General features: G+C 36.9%; 1 protein-coding gene across 1 annotated transcript in view; it reads left to right on the plus strand.

Moving 5' to 3' along the window:
- The window catches only part of MMS22L (MMS22 like, DNA repair protein), an 87,415-nt gene that overhangs the window by 13,489 nt on the left and 52,663 nt on the right, over positions 1 to 21,263 (plus strand). The window contains exons 9-14 of the mRNA XM_021392043.1: positions 4,004 to 4,117; positions 5,247 to 5,426; positions 11,019 to 11,081; positions 15,846 to 15,965; positions 16,622 to 16,848; positions 19,151 to 19,660. Coding sequence (XP_021247718.1) covers positions 4,004 to 4,117; positions 5,247 to 5,426; positions 11,019 to 11,081; positions 15,846 to 15,965; positions 16,622 to 16,848; positions 19,151 to 19,660 — 1,214 coding nt within the window. The remainder of the gene's footprint in view (positions 1 to 4,003; positions 4,118 to 5,246; positions 5,427 to 11,018; positions 11,082 to 15,845; positions 15,966 to 16,621; positions 16,849 to 19,150; positions 19,661 to 21,263) is intronic.

Consider the following 21,263-nt stretch of genomic DNA (forward strand, 5'->3'; position numbering starts at 1 on the left):
TTGGAGGTTAGGGAAAGGTTATTCACCAGAGGGCAGGTGGTTGGCATGGAACAGACTCCCCACAGCAGGGATCATGGCTCTGTGGTGCTGGAGCTCAAGGAGCATTTGGACAGTGCTCTCAGACATAGGGTTTGAATTTAGGGTAGTCCTGTGTGGAGCCCAGGGTTGATCCTTTTGAGTCCTGTCCAGCTCAGGATATTCTATGAACACTGTTGAAAACACAACCAAGACCCATAATGGATGATAGTGTCAGCTCATCACTAACATACCAATAAGCTTCAGAACAAGTGTAGCTCACGACATTTGTTAGTGTTCTTGGGAGGAGAGACGTAAACAACAATCTTTTACGCTCATATTTTCAAATCTGTATCTTGAACAGCTATGATGTCATGACACTTGACATACTCAGCCCATTGTGCTCTGAGATACATTCGGCAGAGAAATACATATCCCTGAAAGTCTGTTCTATTCTCAGCAGCACATCCTTGATACCACACCTGTATTGTCCCAGGTGTAAACCAGTTTGTGGTTATAGCTATTCCTACCAGGTACTGAACTTTGCAAGAGAAGGTATAGGCTATCCCTGATCAAAACAGTATCTCAGTTATGCTTTGTCTATCCAGTTTCTGTACAGTGTCTTGCTTTGATAGCTCTAATCATACTCTGTCCTGCTCAGATATAGCACATCTTGCAGAAGGGATCCTGCTATCCTGTAGAGAAGCACAGTAGTTGCAAGTTTCTGCAGCAACTGGTATTCATTGTAAAATGCTTGATAAATTGGGTACCTAATATTTCCATAAAATTCCCTAGTGTTAGAGCACATCGGCAAAAATTTCTTTTCTAAAAGATCTTTTTGCTGATACCAGAGCGCTTTTGGGGCTGCTTCAGTTTTGGGAATTTAGTAGTTAAATAATTAATTTTTGATTGACTTTAGTGGTCTAGCTGATGTTTATTCTCAAGATAATATTTGCCTAAGATTAATTCAGATTATTGAGGGATTCCCATAATAGATGTTTAGCTAGAAGCATGGAGAGATGTAGGCACTTGAAAAACTCTAAATAGCAACTGTGGAATGTGAGCAATATGATTATTTATAATATCTCAGTCTTGGCCTCATGAGGTTCTTAAATTGACACTAAAGTCACCCTGACAATTTCATAGGTTAAACAAGATTATTTAGAGAGAGAAAAACAATTTGTCACATTTATAAATAAATTCTTATTTAGATTCAGGTGTTACAGTACTAAAAACTATTTTGAAGTACTTTGGAGGAGAACAATAAATAAAAATTCTGCGTACTTATAGAATGTTATGCGGGTTTGAAACAGAATCAATCATAGAATCATAGAATGAGCTAGGTTGGAAAAGACCTACAAGATCACCTAGTCCAACCACCCACCCACCACCACCAACCCCACTAAACTATGTCTCCCAACACTATATGTAAACGTTTCTTGAACGCTTCCAGGGATGGTGACTCCACCACCTCCCTGGGCAGCCCGTTCCAGCGCCTGACCGCTCTTTCAGAAAAGTAGTATTTCCTAATGTCCAGCCTAAATCTCCCCTGGCGCAACTTGAAGCCATTTCCCCTTGTCCTGTCACTAGTTACAAGAGAGAAGAGGCTGACCCCCAGCTCACTACAACCTCCCTTCCGGTAGTTATAGAGAGCGATGAGGTCTCCCCTGAGCCTCCTCTTCTCCAGACTGAACAATCCCAGCTCCCTCAGCCGCTCCTCATAAGGCCTGTGCTCCAGACCCCTCACCAGCTTTGTCGCCCTCCTCTGAACACGCTCCAGGGCCTCAATGTCTTTTTTACAGTGAGGGGCCCAAAACTGGACACAGTACTCGAGGTGGGGCCTCACTAGGGCTGAGTACAGAGGGAGAATGACTTCCCTACTCCTGCTGGCAACACTATTTCTGATACAAGCCAGGATGCCATTGGCCTTCTTGGCCACCTGGGCACACTGCTGGCTCATGCTCAGCCGAGCGTCGACTAATACCCCTAGGTCCGTTTCCTCCATACAACTTTCCAGCCACTCTGCCCCAAGCCTGTAGCGTTGCCTGGGGTTGTTGCGGCCAAAGTGCAGGACCCGGCACTTGGTCTTGTTGAACCTCATCCCGTTGGCTTCAGCCCAGAGATCCAACCTGTCCAGATCTCTCTGTAGGGCCTCTCTACCCCCAGGCAGATCGACACTTCCTGCCAGCTTGGTGTCGTCTGCAAACTTACTGAGGGTGCTCTCAGTGCCCTCATCCAGGTCATCGGTAAAGATATTGAAGAGGACAGGCCCCAGCACCGACCCCTGGGGAACACCACTCATGACTGGTCGCCAGCTGGGTTTAACTCCATTAACCACCACTCTCTGGGCCCGGCCCTCCAGCCAGCTCCTTACCCAGCAAAGGGTGTACCTGTCCAAGCCACGGGCTGCCAGCTTCTCCAAGAGAATACTGTGGGAGACAGTGTCAAAGGCTTTGCTGAAGTCTAGGTAGACCACATCAACAGCCTTTCCCTCATCCACCAGACGGGTCACTCGATCATAGAAGGAGATCAGAAGTTGAGACTATTGATGATATACTTATTCTTCTTAGTGTGAATGCGTGGATTTTAGTCATTCATTTCTACTTCTGTAATATCTCTATCACAGTGCTGCTACTGTTACTGGCATTGCGTATTTTGATTTAATTTTTAATTTTCACTGTTAGGTTGCCAAACCGGAAATTAGTTTAAGTACCAGTGTCATACAAGAACAGTTCTAAATGAATGGATCAGAAAGAGCAAGAGGATATAAAAACCCAGTTTCAACCTATCTGATTTAGGTGTCCAGGAATTAGTTGGCTGGTCGTCCTCGGCTCCTTTATTTGTCAGGAAACTATAGCAACAGTTTTTTCCTCCTGCAGTGAGTTAGATGAATAAGTCTCTCTAGGTGCCCATTCCCCACTTTAGAAGGATGTGGGCTTGTTATTCAAACTTGGAGTACCAATTGTTTAGCGATAAACTGAGTATAAGCTGATTTGTCTTACTCTTTTCTTACTATGTTTCTGGCGTTTTGTCCCTGCTGAAGATGAAATGTGCTGAATTATGCTATTTAAGCAAAGTTTTTCTCACTGTTTTTACTACCTCTGAGCAGAGCTCAGTAGATTCATAAGTCCTAAGACAGAGTAAGTAAAAGTCATGTCTGTACTATGATTATTTCAAATCCAGTGCTGGCAGGTCTTAAAAACATTGAAGTGTAGGGAGAATTTTCATGCATTTAGCATTTTCTTTAGCTGTTTTGCTTATTTTGTTTCACAAGTCAGGGAATGTAAAACTGAAAGATGAATCACAGGAAGAATACTTTGCATTTGAAACGCATCAGTCTGAGTGAATTTTGTTAAATATGGAATAGTAATCAAATAACGTACATGACTTGAAATATGCTGTTTTCTGCATATTAGAAGAATGCCTTGCAGTAAATTTACCAAAAAGCAGATTTTGTGAAATGTTGTGGGTACATTAACATCCTCACACCAACAAAAACATATTCTACTAGCATTATGCCTAGTCATTACGGATTTTTCGGTTTAAAATAAGAGCAATAATAGCCATTAAATCATTTGAAATCTTTGTCTTATCTTTCCAATAACATCAAGAAAATATAATCATTTTCCTCTTTTCCATACTGTCAGGCAGTGAATCAGTATTTATTGCAGTTCCTTTTCATTTGGGCCTCAGAAACCTATTTTTGTTTGATTAAATAAAGTGAAAGTGACTTAGGAAGTGGCTTAGAAGTAACAAAGAAATAGTACAATCTACAATGTATATAAAATTAGGAAACAGTCTTTATTGTATGAGATATGTATTTTGGCTGTTAATGGAATGATAGACTTTCTAGTCTGTAACTGTTGCCATGTTATTTAACCACAAAAAATAAACAAACCCAAATCAAACCCCACACCAGAACCAGAGGAAATACGCAACTCCAGAAATAACACCTCTCGGAAAAAATGTGTTGCTTATTCTCTTCTAGGTAAGACCTTCTGAGGCTCTTACTAGTCACCATTATCCCTGCAACTGCATTAAGGAACTGTGGATTCTACTTATTCAGCTGCTGGACTTCAGAAATAAAGGATCTCAAACAGAGGTAATGAAAGAATGCTGTTACATATGCATGCATGTTACAAATGCAGTGCAATCGCCAAATGTTCCCAGACTGCTGTGAACGCAGTAGCTCACATATCTGATGATAAAACTAAGCTTCATTTTTCTTTGAGAACTGCATGCTCACGGTGATGCTTTAGGCCACATTCTTTAATGTGCATCAAGTCTCTAGGTTTTGCAGTATACTGTTTGGTTACGACTTAAGGTACTATTAAGGAGTTCATGTTGAGCTTAGGAAAACAAAGGAACGATCTAGAAGTTTTATAGTAGGACATAGTGAAAAAGAAAACATCTTTACCCACTTCTTATTATTTTGCAATTTGTTATATCATGTAACGATTCATCACCAGGTGCTAGAAACAGAAGACCAGTCAGATCAACAGTCCGTCTATAGCCCGCATTTCTGTCTTTGGTATCTATACTTCAACTATCTATAAAAGACCAACCTGGTTTTTGATGCTTGTAACTGTAGTTTCACCCAGCTGAGGTGCGTAAAGTGTAAGTGCAAAGAAGTCCCAGAAAGCTTCTGTATAATTAGGGAAGATGAGCACAGGCTGGGAGAGGGCATAATATAATATAGATGGGGATCTGAGCCAGAGCTAATCAGTTTATCGGTGCTGGAACAGACTGACTTATAACAAAACAAGACATCTGAACCTCAGTCCAAACTGATTCTCTACCATCTTCTACTGGTTTTCCCTTTGTTAGGTTAGTCTGAGGCTAAGAGTTTTTCAAAAATCTGTTATAAAAGTCTTAATTAAAGAACTTTAATTTCTCTCTTGTGAGAACAAACTTGATGGATTCTGTACATTGACATTCCATCTGCTACCTGTGAGGTATCATATCATGTTCTTCCTTTTGACCAAATCTTTTAGTTTCACATTGATTTCTGCTAGTAAGAGCATCTGAAGACAGAGAAAGAGCATGTAAGGTAGCTCCAGGCTTTCTCTGGTAATACTGAGCACTGATTTTTATGATTTTCTTTAAATGGTTGTCATATTGCTTGTTCTCTGTAAAAATGATATGATTGTTACAGCAGTATTGGAGACAACATTGTTAACGTGGCCTTTAATACTCAACACATTTCCAATTTACTTTTACATTTTCTTCAGTGTTTCTGGAGCTTGGTGAACAAAAATATAAAGAGCATCTATGAAAGACCAAGTAGTTCTGAAAGTACGTCTGTCTTTGAAACAGCTCAGTGTAAAGATCCATTGAGTTTTAGCTGGTGGATTATTACTCATCTGGCATCACTCCACCAGTTTGACCGTAATGGAAATCTAGAAGAGAAGGTGGGTTTGCTCTTTCCTAAATAACCAAATGTTGTAGTATTTTATTTAGGTCTGAAACTTTGCTTTCTTTTTTTTGTTGATAGAAAACATTTTGTGTTATAATGAAGGAGTTTTCACATTTGTTTAAGAAAAAGTCTGTTAATGTTGATAGTATTAATCAGCACTTCATACAAGTCACTAACCATTCCAGCAGCCCTTCACATCTTGGTGTTCAACACTAGATATTCAATAGGTTACTGTATTAAGGAAACTTGAACAGTCTGTACTAATTACTAGTGCGCTGTAAGATGTTTTAAGACCCTCTGCCAGAATCATAAATGTTTCACTGAGTTTGCCGTTTCATGGGCTGAGCACATTAGATTGTACTGTAAGAAGTGTAAACCTTAAACAGTGACTGTGCAATTGATATTATCACTTTTATAAAAAGGAAAAAGAAAAAGGTAGCTCTGCTCTAGAGAAATTCTAATCTGGTTAATTTGTTTCATGTTGGTACGTTGAGGTGCAATATATGCGCATGTAGTGTAATTTTCAGCATAAATGTCTAGTATTAGATACTGTTTAATAACTGCTGAATTCAAGTTTCTGGTGGAAAATGGCAAGACACTTGCCTTTAGGACATGGTCTTAGCTTTTCCTACCATCTAGAACACACTTATGAAGTTCTATTCTGTGAATTTCATTGAGGGATTTGATGTTGCGATACACTCTGTGAGGGTAGTGCTGCTCTCTAGATGAGACCTGCCCATGCCATTCTTATGTCTGTAAGATGTGCGTGGGGCTACGCTTGGTACTGGTGCATGAAATTCCTGCATGGATCTCACTATAGTTTACTTGACTCTTCTTTCAGTATTGTATACTCTGATATTCATCCTGCCTAGTTTAACTTTGTAATCATTAATTTGGAAGGAAGTAGGCACTTGCTGAGAGGCAATTCATCCATCTTAAGACGTCTGAAAACTGCCAGTTTTCCTTAATTGACCATAGAGGGAGCTGAATAGAAGCTAAAGAGGTAGCTGAGGACCCAGCAATGTAGTTGTTTTGTTTTACATTCCAGCAGTTTCCTAAGCATCAGCTCTATATTTCTTACAGAGTATTCTTTATTATTTGTAATTTAATTATATTATATATACAGGTGTGACCTGTATGGTTTCTCTGTCAAAGTATTTGCGAAGATACCAAAAATAATTCCCATTTTGACATAGGATGAAAGATTAAAACCTTGAAACAGGTTTGTGAACTGCAGAACTACAAAAAGGGGAGAGACAGATCAAAATAAACAGATCAACTGTCATGATAACTTAAAATCTTTTTGATAACTTAAAATGCCTGTTTGATCTTTTAATTTTTAAGACCATTTGTATATAAACAGTATAGGAGTGAAAAATGTTGAAATGTTACATTTCTGTGAATGCTTTCAATCTGAAATGAAATTAGAATTTCTGATCAAAATAAGAATTTCATTGTTTTCCACCTTGCAAACTTCCTGAATTATTTAAAAAAAAAAAAAAAAAAGAGAGAGAGAGAGAGAGAGAAGGACAGTAACTCAGAGCATGAATATTTATTTGAAAAACTCCTAGCTATTTCAGTTGACTAGCAGTTTTGATGAACATATGATGGTTGTACATTTATGGATTGCCACACCCTTTAGGATCTCAGGCAGGCTGCTTGTTGCCGGTGATTCAGTTTTTTCCAGTGTAAATTAAAGCAACTTTGTACACATTCATACCATGTAAAATTGTAGGCCACATCTGGCAGTTATACTGAAGGTTGTCTCGACCTTTCCTTGGTTTTGCCCCATTATTATGGTACTGGGGCAGGAGGAGCTACAATCCATAGTATGTTTCAAAGGAATGTTGAGAAGATAGAATTACTACACTCTGCTTATTAAAGGAACTTAAATGGAGAGGAAAAATTATTTCCAGGTTGAATGCAGAAACTACTGTGTAATTTATCCTGGGTTTCTTATATTTTTTATGCTCCAGTCAAAATGCAGTCGATACTGTTTACTTTGATCGTTGTTTTTTTTTTCTTCTGTCTCTCATAGTGATACATACTGTGTATTTAGCCTCGTGAGAGATTATTTTTTTGCCCAAGGCACTATGTTATTTAAATAAGTCAAGCAGACATAGAATGGGAAAAAGGATTCCTGTTGTTCTTATTTTAAAGTAGGAATCTGAGATGCAGCAACAGAAAGGGATTTGCCCAAGATTAAACAATATTTTTTTTTCTTTTAGAGCCCACCTAGGAGAAGAGAATTTCCAAGTCCAAATTTGTAAATCACAAGACCATACTGTGCACTCTTTTCTTGATGTTTCCCGTACTCTTTATCTTCAAACTGTTAGCTGTACTTATATTTCTCTGAAAGTGGTTGTGAGTTTGTCCAGGGATCCCTGTTCTCTTAAGTGCTATTGATGCTTACAAAAAAATATCAGCAAGAACAGTACGCACCACAAGAATGTGACCTGTCATAAATAGTTGCATAAATAGTAGGCGGTAATCATTTTCTTTTTTTTTGTTCCTGAAATACATCCTCAAACATTCTTTGGAGATAGGATTAAAAAAGTCCTTGATGTAATTTTTTTAAGCCAGTGGAATTACATCAGAACTTAACATTGTCCTGTTTTGTTGGTTAAACATCTGACGTGATAGCTTCATGGCACATGCTTTCTTTTAATTAACTGTGATCAGGGGTGGGAGGGTGAAGCATCATAATGATGGTTATTCATGTGCTTCATAGCAAAAATTGCCTCTAAGCCTATGTCGTCTGTAGAAGATTTTCAATTTTTTAATGTGGACTGCATGGCCTTGAGGTTATTATGAAAGCTTTTAAAATTCTAAATAGGTTTCAGTCTTGCTTCTTTTTATTTTTCCCCTTTAGCTCATATAACGTAATTTCAAATATGCAGTGATTCATATATACTGAATATATAATTCATACACATGAAACCATTTTTAAAACTAGGAAATTTTGTCCAGGCTTTCTAGACGCTGTTTTCTGAGGGAAATACAGTATATACCCCTTTCATGAACCCCGCATTGAAGTCCCAGTTCGCTATTATGAGAAGCAGGATTTAAAATCCAGGTGGGAACTGATGAGAAGAAATGCTGCTTGTGAACGTTGCAGGGGTCAGTTTCAATATACTGTGGACTAAGGAAATATAGGCAGAATTACTTGAGGCTAAAAATTCTTGCCTTTGAATAATTTGAAATGACTATGTGGTGAGATATGCAAACATGGGCTTCCAGCTGAGAAGCCTGGTATGAATCTTCCAGGTAGTGAGGTGTTAGTCTCTGTAGAAGTTTCTCTCTGATAAGCCAGAGGGCCCCCACTTCAGTTTTTGGTTTTAGGAGCACTTTTACACACTTCAAGGTCTCCAGGTCCTGTTGATTTTAGGATTATTTGAGAGTAGAGGGAGGGATATGGCAATCCAGCAGGTCTGGAGTAAAAGATGCAGATTCTACATATTCTCTGACAGGAGTGGATTTTAAACAGTTGCGATGCCATATTGGCAGTGTAGCAGAGAATACTGTTAGGATGTAAATTTACTGAGATTTGAATGAAACATCTGTTAAAAGATAGAGAACTGAAGCTAAAAAAAGAGTGCAGCGGGTTGTTAGTGCTGCTCTTTCCTGAGTCTGAGTTGAACCTGGGTGTGTTCTTATAATCAGTTCCAGTTGGTGACGAGTTTGCCATAGATTTCTCTGGAATTCTGTATGGTGACCTGTGTACTGCAACTGAGCTGGATCTTTGGCTATAAACACCTTTTGTATAAATCACGTGTCCTTGGGCTATGGAAGTGCTAAAAGCATGCTCTGAGCAGGCTGCTCCAGATAACCAGTGGTCTCGTAGCCCTTTGGCATGATTCCTTTAGTATCTGTTTATCTCTGAGAAATCTGGCCTTTCAGCAGTCAATTAGCCTCACTTACAGTTTGCAGTAGGACCCTGTAGATAATCGCGTAGTATCAGTTTCTAAAATATAGCAGTCAAAATACAAAGCAGCAATGCAGTGATCTCTCCTTCTGACTGGATTTTAGCTGACACAAAGACTTTGGCATCAGCCGTAGCTTAAGAAGTCCTATTTATTACCTGAGACACAATACGCCATTTGCTGTTCTAGTGCAATTGTTTGTGCCCCTGTTCTGTCATCTCGGTCAGGTCCTCCTCCTCCTGCTTTTATCCTTTCTTTTTCTCTTAATGCTCTGAGTTAGTTCTCTGAATCAGTTCACACCTGGTTCCACAGACTGAAGAACCAGAACAACTGAGCGGTGGAATGTTATGAATGTGAGGGCAGGATGAGAAGGAAGCACTAGGAGCTCTTTAATTGATACTGCTGAAGTTTCTGAATTATTATATCTGAGCTGTAGTGTAACTTTACGCAGATCTGTCCTTTTATTCTTATTTGTCCTGTAAACAGTCTTGCTAACATCAGCAGCCTTTCAGATTTTTCATTTTTATTTCCCCAGTGCAAAAATGTAAATACACGAAGTAGTCCAATTATGTTACATAAGACTTAATATATCTCTCTTTCTTAGAGTTGGTCTTAAATTCTCTCAGTGCGGTTAGAAATTCTGTGTGGAATTGTCACCAAGTCATGGCATTAACTAGAGTAGTCCAAAGCATATGATGCTCTGTATCTTAAGCTCTATACAGACATTTAAAGGATAGGTATCTGCAAAATAATTTGTAAGGTTTAACAGTTGCACTAGTGGAAATAGTAAAGCGGGAGAAATGATGAAAGTACTACGTTCATGCATCTAGATAATCAACACAAGCTATATATGTAACTGAGTGTAAGAGGTGATTTTTGGTAGTCCTGAGTGGTGTAGTTGTAGCTGAGAATTGTAAATGTGTTGGCTTGGTTGCCTTTTATTTTTTTTTTCCTTGGGAAGTAATCTTACTTACAAAACCATCTACCCTTTCCCACTTTCCCTAAATACTTTTTTTTAATATACTTTTCCATGCAACTCTTTTATTTAACTGGCGTGGTCTAGTTGATTCAAATGAATAGTCATCTATCTTCCCCAGATGGAAAATATGAATTATGGGCCGTATTTGACCTACCCTGTATTCATTTTTCTAACTAGATCCTTACTATCTGGCCACTTTCGTATTCAATTGACCTTTGATTTTAGAATAGGAAAAATGAGTTAGAAGTAGTTTTTCCCTGGAAAAACAAGAAAATTAAGATTGTACCTTTTCTTTACCCTTTATCTGTTCCTTTTTAGAGATTGCTAAATGCACACATTTTAAGACTTGTTTATTACTTATATTAGTTGAAAATGCCATTTTACTTCTTTACTAAAAATGAAGGTTGGAACTGCAGACGGGCCATGTAAATTTATTAAAATAGCATTATTCTGGTTTTTCTTGGTTTGTTTGTTGTTTGGGTTTTTTTGTTTGTTTTTGAGACCTAATTTTGTAGGTCAGGTAACAATTCATAAAATGGAATACCTGTTTTTAGTGATGACTGCAGTATGCTGTCGTGAAACAAAATATTTCTGTAAATCTCTTGCCTCCTTATTTTTGTTATTACATAATGGTTCCTGTAAGATATACAAATGCTAGTTCATGCTGTTAATCATTATTTTTCAGAAACGGAAGGAATCCAATTGGAAGTTCGTGGAAGAACTCCTTAAAAATTCTATTGGTGCTCAAGTAAGTGCGTAAAGGAAATAAAAATGAACAAGGGAAGAGTCAGGGTTGTATTCTGGAAAAGACAGTGCATGAAACAAAGACCAAATAACAAGAGTATTTTTTGAGTTCTAGTATATTTATCACAGGTAAATGAAAACCCTTGATATGCTTAACTATAACAGTATACAGTGCCCTCCTTGTTAGCAGTTAGACTTGCTTTTAAGTGGTTGTGCTTGATGCTAAATTGTCAGATAAAGGAAAAAGATAATTATCCTGAAAGGGTAGGTATATGGCTACTCAGACAAGATGTATTCAGAATAAGAACTGGATGCTTAGAAAATGTAAACCAGATATTGAATGTAAGGATATCAAGTTGAAGAGACATGATGAGGGAGATAGTCAGCTGCATTGAAAATTCAGCTATATCCTCATCACAGCGGGAAGGTGACTTGCCTTGCTGAGCAATTTGTCTTACAGGCTTGAATCAAACTCTTACTGATAAGGTTCTAGTTTCTGAGCACTCATTTCATACCTTATCATTTTTCTTTCTGCAGAACTGTTAATGCAGTGCTTCATGGCCCAGAGGTCAGAATTGACCTCCTTTTAAAATGCTTTTAAATATGCTATTCATCACGTTTTTAAGTGTATAACGTTGCAGCTCTCTAAATTTGTTATCAACTTGCATGGTACAAATTGCAAATGTTGTAACAGCAACAACTATAAAAAAATATTTCTTTAAATTGTGCATGCTTAAAATGAGAATAACCATATTTATTTTTGTATTTGGTCTCGAATGAAAAAAAAAATCCTGCTAAGTTCTGCTGCTGAAAGCAGAAGAGGAATCGGTTGTTTTTTTATTACTGCCCTGTTCATGCAGTAGTGGTAGCTGTAGTTGAAACTAGAGTAAGCAAGAATACTTCTTATAAATACAGTTTTTACAAAAAGATGTTTTGTAGTTGTTAGAATTATTGAAACAATAGGCTGGCTATTAAAAAGTTGAAAAGTCATGTTATGTGTAAACTCTAGCGCTTCTTTGTGTAGTTCTTTCAGCTTAATAGAAGATTGGCTTTTTTGAATGATTTCACGGCATATAGTTGAATGTACATAATACCCATGTACATTAAAACTATAGTAATTACCTCACTTATTGGATGCTTACCATTCTTTGAGAGAAAGTAAATAAATTATGAGATATGAGACATAAGAGCTGTGAGTAGTTTTATTAGCCATTTTCCTGTGTTGCATCTTCTGTATATCAGCAGTGTGGTAACAGAAAGATGACATTTGTAGTTACATATCTTTTAAAAAAATGCTCTCCTTTTCTAGTGAAATCTTACTGTTACAAATAAAGATTATCCTGCATTTGAGTATACCTAAAATAACAGTTTTTAATGCTTTTGTTAAACAAGTATTGATTTGTAGACAGTTTAGTAAGTCAGTTAGATAGCTGAGTTCAGAAAATTTCAATGAGTCAATAATGACACAGTAATACAAGGCAAATATCTATTTTCAGTTCCAAAGGCAATTACTGTTGGATTTTAAAACAAGCCCCCATTTGCCAAAGCTATGTTTGTAATTATTACCAGCAGTCTTGGGAGTCATTGACTTGTCTCTACACATGTATGTGCAAGTGCATGTTATGTACATTATAAAATGCACTGTTCCTCCTCTTGTTGCACATCAATTTTCTTGACAATGTCCAGGAGGGAAGTTTTCTTTCACCTGTAGGTATGTCCAGCTCCTCTGTTGATACCCCAGCTTCACGTGTCTGCTCTTACCTTTTCAACTATCTTACTATATTTTCAAAGTATCTCCTAACTGAGTATTTCTGAGACCAGAAAAAAGAGATGCAGAATGAAGCATCAAGAAGTCAGTAATGTAGCAGAACATGGATGAGCAGGGAAAGAAGGATGAAGGGAGAAGAATGCTCTTCGTAATGAACAACGGGATGGTGCTGAATATGCTGCCCACTAAGGCTTGGCTTTACTTTTCTGGCTGAGTCTTACCTAAGCCATCCTCTTAAACATGCAGTCTTTTATCTAGAGTAGGGTTGCATAGAAATAGCTCAGCAAATAAGTTGGAAGAAACATAGTGAATCTCTCCTTTGCAAGACAGGGTAGGAATTAGTAATTAGAACCTTCATTTCTGTTTTGGTGCTAATGACAAAGGTAAAGCTGATCTACAAAATGAAAAATGCTGTGATAGTAATATTAACAAATATTAAACATTTGTGTTCTAGACAACATCAAATTGACTAAATTTATGGGATGTCAGTATAAGATGAAGCTGTGTTTAGAAACCTTTCTTGTAAGTGGGAATCAAAAGGTTTTTTTGCTTGTAGAAATGACAGCAGTCTGTCTTATTAGCCTTCTCTCATTTGGAGTAATAAAGGTTTCATGATTGTTTGATTTCTGCTTCAGTTTCATTATGCCTTGACTACTTCAGTGTTGAATTCTACTCTAGCAGAAATACAGAATTACTTCTTGTAGTTCTAGGAAACCAATTTTGTCACTTCAGTAGGAGGTCATAATGAAAAAATGTTGCATTTAGATAATACTATCATTTTGATAGTATCTGATGTTTCTCCCATCTGCCATAAATTAAAAGCTGACTATACCTCAAGAGTTCTGATAGCATTTCCAGCAGTGTCGGAGACCATTTTAAGCAAAAGAGCAATGAGAGAATCCATTATCCCAGGGGAGTTTGAAGTCGGGAGAACTCTTTCATATTAAATTTGAAATAAAACATTCAGTTTTCTCTGGTTTTGGAAACTGTTCTAAAACTACTGTTGGTCACATAAATAGTGGTTGGAATAGAAGCTGCTCAAAGTATCTTGTTTATTGGTGAATTAATTTGATCGGAACAGTCATTGTTGAATTAGAACCTAAATGTAATCCTAAATGTAAATTACAGCTTTAAGGACTAAGCATTCTCCTTCCAAAAGGTGTGTGTGTGTGTGTTTTGTTTGTTTTTCTGTTGTTTATTGTAACTGAGTAGGAGTAGGTGTCTCTAGAGAAATTGATATGTTCATCTGCAGTTTGTGTTTTATATCCAGACTCTTGCTTTTATTTGTAAAAGAATAGCAATTGTTGAAAATGGCTGCAGTTCTGTCCTTTGGTTTTGGGATGAAATTATTTTTTGAGGGGAGAGACCACTTACTTTATAGGTAGCTATGTCATATTTAACAATACTTAAGGATCACTTCTCTTTTGTAGACATTTTTATTGTATGTGTTGTTATATGTAAGGTTTTGAATGTGCAATTTCCTGTGACAACTTTTCAATTTTCAACTTACTTTAGAAATATTCTACTTAAGAAACTATATGCCCTTGATTAATTGCTCACGAGAAGAGGAGACAGACATGATTAGCAGTTAAACTGGGGAGTAAGGGGATGTAAAGAAATAGTAAAATCATAAGAAGGAACATTGTGAGTGAGAGCAGAAGTCCCTCTCTTCCCGTAACAGATAATGAAAGACCATTAAAAACAACAAACAACTCTCCAACCTAGTATTTTATTTTCCACTACCTGGCATCATTGGGTGAGGTGTTACATTTTTTTAATTTTTTTCTATTTTAGTTAAGCTTTTTCTTAATTAGATCAACTTGGGGTACATGTAATCCAGGACCCTGTAGTCCTAGGTCCAGCACTGTAATTGGAACTGGAGAATATAACTTTTGGATATTTATCTGAGACATGAAAGAGGTTCTGTTCATTCCCCTTCCTGACACTATGATTTTAAGTTGTAAGACTCATCTTACAGAATGATCGCATAGTTTACATCAAAAATGAGATCATCAAATTCAACCATCCTGTATCTTTTTATTTTTCTTCCCCCTTTTATCACTTTTTAACTCATTTTATGCATTTAGGATTTTGAAAGTTAGAAGTGGGTTGAGGCTTCTATCTTCACATAAGAAAGTGGAAGCAATAAGCCCTTCCAGGGCATTATCATCCTAAAGTAGATGTCTAAATTAGGCTAGATTAAACACGTGATTTCAGCCTGAGTACAGAATTCCTTGCATTCTAGTTCTGATCAAAAACTCCTCACATCCTAGTTCTCTGCATCAAAAGCTGCATGAGATAACTTCCTCTGTCAGTAGCTCATAATTGCAACCTGAATACTTCACTGTGATCAAATTGTTTGGAACTGATACAGATTAACAATGTTTTTGCAAAGGTAATTGCTAATAGTTCAGAGGCTTATTTGCTGTTCATTTAGAGTTGTCTGGGATGTTATCAATATAGCAAGGTTGCAAAAGTTTTACAAGGGACATGATGCAGAAATAAATGATCCTCCTGTTTGCTACACTGTCAAAACAAACATTAGCTCTCAAGACAGCTGTGCCTTCCCTCCGCAACAATGGTGAATGAGCTTTCCTTTGGATATACATGACAGAAGAAATTAAGAGTTAACTGACTTATGTCTGCATGTGCTATTTATGTTCTGTGAGGTCCTGTACCATGCAATCATGTTTCACGTTAGCCTCACGGTATTCAGATTGCTGTTATCTTTATGTGTCTGCAACTCTATGGGCACCTAAAACGATGTATAATGAACTACTGACTGGATTTCAGGGTGCTTTTCATGGCAATACCCATGTGTGTTTGTCAGCTTATCTCTAGTTCATGGCTTGTTTTAGCAGATGCTATTTGGTCAACATTATATGATCTGAAATAATGTTTTTATTAGGAAATCATTCTCAGTAGTCTGATAGTATTGGATTTATAGGTAGGTAAGGTGATGCTCCTCTCCTAAAATAAAATTTTTATTCTCTTTGCAAGACTGGTGTGTTAGAGGAACAGTTACGAATGCATCTTCAGTGCTGTTTGACTTTGTGTCATTTCTGGGACTGGAACCTATCCGTCGTCACCATACTCTGGGATTATTACAGCAAGAACCTGGTAAGTAGATGAATATATAAAAATATAGAATTGCATGTGGATAGTCTTCAATTTTTAGTGATTAATTCAGATTCTCATTTAGCCAAACTTGACTACTATACTTCTGTAGAACTGACTAGACAATGGCAGTATTTCTGCATTTGCTGTATTTAAGAAATTGTGTTTAAATACATGTTATGATCTGTTACATTATGCCACAACAGAATAAATTAGAATGTTTTTCTATTCTTAATCAGGACTACTTATTTGAAGTTTTTATGGAGATGCTTTGCACCTTTACAATGTGTTTTTATTTTTGGAGTTGTGGTAGGAATTTGCCCTTTAGAATCATAGAATCATTAAAGTTGGAAAGACCACTAAGATCATCTAGTCCAACTGTCAGCTCAGCTCCATCATACTGCTAAACCATGTCCCTCAGTGCCACATTACTCTTTTCTTGCAAACCTCCAGGGATGGTGACTTCACCACCTCCCTGATCAGCCTGTTCCAATACCTCACCAGAAGAAATTTTTCCTAATATCCAACCTGAACCTCCCCTGATACAACTTAAAGCCATTACCTCTTTATTGTTTGTGTGAGGGATTATATCTTGCTGTCTCTCAAATGTTAACATTTATTATTACTTATCTTCTTAATTGTTTTATTTATTCTTTTAGAACAGTTGCTTTACTGTTCCTTGGCTTGGACTGAAGGGTCTGGCAAGTATTAGTAAAACTTCTTTGTCAATGCTTGAGTTGGTGAAAAGTTGCTGTTGTGAACAGCAAATTCCCACCCTGTACAAGTCCAGCAACAGTTACCTCATTTTCCTCAGCATTTTGGCACGGATGATGAAAGAAGAGGCAGAGAACAGTGGTGTGCATCCTTGGAAACAAATCAAAGGACGGTATGGCTGCTATTTAGCTTGTCTCATGCATTAAGAGATATGGTCAGTCTGACTGCATGGCCCTTTGAGCCACACACTAAGGCAGAACAGGGTGCTGTGCTTGTGAGAAAGTAAAAGGGTTGAAGAATGCGGGTTGATTCACTAGTTCCCTAAAGTTTCAGTTGCCAGCTAAGGCTCATAACAGGTGTATAGCTAGGTCCAAGAGTCACCTTGACATCCGCAGCCTGTGATGATTTACTTTATCCCACCAGCCAGGAATTTGGTATACTGGCAAACGATGCAGAGGTACAACTCTGTTGCCAGTAGGGTAATATAATTAAAGCACAGAAATTCTGTTCTGAGCTTCATGTAAGCCATGTTGTCCAAGAACATGCAGCCTGGGTCTTGCTATGCCTGAAATTCCATTTATATTTACTTTTTTATGGTTGCCAACATTGTTCACAATGTTTTTTTTGTGAGAGTTTTGCTTTTTAATTTAACTTTGAAACATGCTAATTAAGATATATATGTCATGATATTAAAAGAAAAAATGAAATATATATATGCTGTAAATTAAAATCCTGATTTTGCATATGCTTACTGAATCCTTAAAACTTTTAGTAATGATATTGTACTGATCGTTAAAGGCGCCAATGCTTAGGGTTATTTTCATTAGATATAACAGACTTAGAATTAGTTTTGGTTTTATTGGTTTTGAGTTTTAAGATTTTGTTAAGTACTAATCTCATTCTGTTGTATGTAAATAAAAAAAAATAGATAAAATGCACGTTGCAGACCTTACAAGGCTATGTGGTGTGTTTCTTCCAAAAAAGAAAGGTTGTCTTTCCTCTGAGAAGGAGAAAATATGTGTTCTGTCTATATAAACTTCATGGGTTGTTACAGTCAGTAAAGTTTGGGTTTAAAAATTGCTAGAACTACACGTAGAAAGAGATATATTATTAGATGTGGAATCAATGTCTTGCTTTAGTTAGTAATTTTAATTAGCTTGCTTCATTTTTGCTGAAAACAAATTATACTTACGTTTTTTTGTTGTTATAGCTTGTTACTTTGTCTAATTTAAGAGGGGGAATAATAATACACAGCACACGCTTTGTCAGTCCGCTCAACCAGTATTCATCACTTCTGACTTGAATAAATCAATTACACAAGTAGCAAAATTTAACAGCCTACAGCTATGATTTTTGGGATGAACTCTGTTTTCAGCAGCTAACCAAGCATTAATTGATGCATGAAGAACATAAATGCCTGTCAGTAGTAATTTACTACCAAACAACATTAATTGGATTTGCTGTAATTTTTGGTGGCTAGATTTGATAACCTCAGCACCATTTCCAGCATTTTTTCCAGGTGACAGGATAGGAAAACAGCGTTTAAGGATGTTTAACTCACTTTATATATGTGGAACTCACTTTAAATTAAAGGTGAAGCATATACTGAAGTTTTAATCTCACAAATAAGAAGTTAAGCAACCCTTTTTCATCTTATTCCTCTGTCATAAGAATGGTGACATTTACTTAAAAGTCTAGGCCTGGGCAATAGTCACATGAAAGACAACTGTGTGAAAGCTTTCTGCTTTTTGCTTCTATGCTTTGTAACTTTAAAGTTGCAAAGTAGCAATGCTTCTCACCATTAGCTATGCATAACTTGAGTACTGTCATATAAGTAATACAGCTTAAAATTTCTTAATATCTTCCTGCTAGAATTTTATGGTTTTTTTGCCCTATTTTTTTTGTTTATAAATAAAAAATATTAAGAAATAGAAGTTTTGTTACTTAGGTACATTGACTATATTATGTATTTTATATGCAGCCCAAGACCATTCCTCTTCTCAGTGCAGCTCAGGCAAGCCAAAGTGTTGGACACTCACTTGCTAGATGGAGGTCTCTCTCCCATATGCCTCAGTTTCCTTGTTTTCTTCCAAACTTGTGGTCCTCAATCCATACAAGAGGTGTACAGTAAAGGACAATACAGACTTTGGTGAGGTACTGAGGGGGAAAGGAACTGTCCATTGAAAGCCTTCCATTTCATTTAACTGCAGTGGTGGTTAAATAGGTGAAGTTCAGTGGTATAACATAAGCACAGAAATTTATATCTAAATAAATCAGTACTCTGTCCTAAGGATTGAGGGTCCCTAGTTATTAAGTTTTGCATGTGTGTAAGTATGTATGATTTGTTTTGTTTTTAGTTTTCTGAATGCCACCTGGAAGTAGATACAAAATTGCATATTTCAATAAAATTTCTGTTTCATGATTTGCTGGAATTTTTTTTTGTTTTGCTTTTTTTTTTTTTTTTTTAAATGTAGAGTTTATTCCAAGTTCCATCGGAAAAGAATGCAGGAACTGACAGAAGTGGGGCTGCAGAACTTTTTTAACCTCTTCCTCCTGCTAGCAATCATTGCAGAAACAGAAGATATAGTGAGTCGAGTGCTGGACCTTTTGGATTTCCTGACTCCATCCTTGGTTAGCCCATCTCAGAGAGCTCTCATTTGGAGAGGCCATTTTGCTTTCCTTCTGATTTATGTTGAGAAGAACATGGACATTAGTGTCCTAGCTGAGAAACTCTCAAATGCTTTTCGTGACAAGGCAAAGGAGTTTTTAGTAACCAAAAATGACTACATACAGAAACAAAATCTCTGGACTCTGCTTTCAACGTACATCGATGGTGTCCAAGAAGTGTTTGAGACCAGCTGCTACTTGAGCCTTTCTGAGGAAAAGTTGCTAAATGATGGCTTTACTATGCTACTGCCTGCTTGTCGAGGAGCTGAACTGAGTATGGTCTTGAATTTTCTTCAGGTTGTTATAGCCAGACTTCGGTAAGTAATTTTGTTAGATGGTGGATATAGACTGGCATGTTGTTTTTGTGTTCAGAGTTAAGCTGTAATTCTTATTAATTTCCCACTGAAATAGAGAAAAAGGAGATAGACAGCTTTGAAGGATTGTGAATGATGTAGTAAATGTTTATATCCACCAATACATTGCTGCATTTAGAATCTTAAAAATGTTTTCTTACCATTTCAGGTCATTAATTCATTACAAAAATATCAGGGACAGAAAACCTTAGTTATTGTTAATCTGAAAGTTATTCAGATGCCACGGTTTCAGAGAATACCGTCTTTCTTTTGGCACAGAGAATTGTGAAACTATTATCTGTACTAAATTACTTACATTTTCTTGTGATGGCTTTTTTTTTTAAATTTATTTATTTCCCCAGTGAATATTCTGTTTGCAGACATCATTCTAGTTCCCGTTTTCTCGCCTCATTCATCAAGGTTGCAAACAAATAAAACAGTTATGGAGACTTAAATACTTATCTGGAAATACTTGTCTAGAAAAGAAGGAAATAATATACGACCTTGAAAACTGCAGTTTTGCTTTGATGTATTAGTTCAATTTTTAGCATCCACCATGCCCTTCAATATTTTTGTCTACTGATGCTTTTTAGAGGTAGTCTTCCATTTTGAAGCCCAAAGATATTTTTAAGATAGTAAGAGGCAGCTATTGATCTGCCATTACTTCGAATGTGTAAGACTGGAATATGTGGAAAGAACTGTAGAAGAGTGCTTAACAGGAATAGTGAGGCCCATATGCAAGATCTCTCTTTAACTAGGTTCCTTTTTATTGTCTAGTAGTTTTGGCTGCAGCTGTCAATAGCTTATACATCCAAAGATGACAGTTTTTTCAGGCAGTCTTTTGAAAAAGGATGAAGCGTGAAACTAAGTTTACTTGATTTATTATTTAGTATTTCAGTTCAACTGAATGTATTTACTGGAATAAATTGGAGACTTCAGAAATGCTTTGACATTTTCTCCATTTGCTAATACAGAGCATTTGTTGTTTCTTTAAGACGAAGTAGAGAGCCTTGTGAAAACATTGCCTATTTCATAACTTGACATTTGTCTGAAAGCTTCCAAAATTTGAGGGTTAGGTAGTCCTCTTGTAACACAGACAGAAGGACACAGACGTCTTTGATAGACTTCTGAGGACATCATGGACAAGATACCATATTCATACCTTTTCTTACTAAAAGCAAGTTGCTGAAATAGTTGAGTTACTGAACAGCTCAAATACCAGTTGGCATGTGAGATATTATTAGAGCCTTGTTTTTAACTGTTCTTCATTTCAGTGTATGCATTTGGTTACCTACCTATTTATCATACCAATTATAAGGTTTATTTCCATAAGGTTTATAAACTCTTTGTGATCTTGATGGCATGGGAAACAGTAAAGTGTTGCCGGTTGCATCTCCTACTTTTGAGAGACTCGCTGAAGAGTTTGTCCTCTGCTGCCATTCGAGTAAAAGAACACTAAAAATATTTTCTTTGTTCAGAAGAGTTGGATGACTGTGCTAACCAGAGGTGAAAGTGTTATTGGCTTAACCAGACCGATAACAGCTGATCTGTTTGGAAATGTGGGAAA

The sequence above is a fragment of the Numida meleagris genome, chromosome 3 (assembly GCF_002078875.1).
Source record: "Numida meleagris isolate 19003 breed g44 Domestic line chromosome 3, NumMel1.0, whole genome shotgun sequence".
NCBI lineage: Eukaryota > Metazoa > Chordata > Aves > Galliformes > Numididae > Numida > Numida meleagris.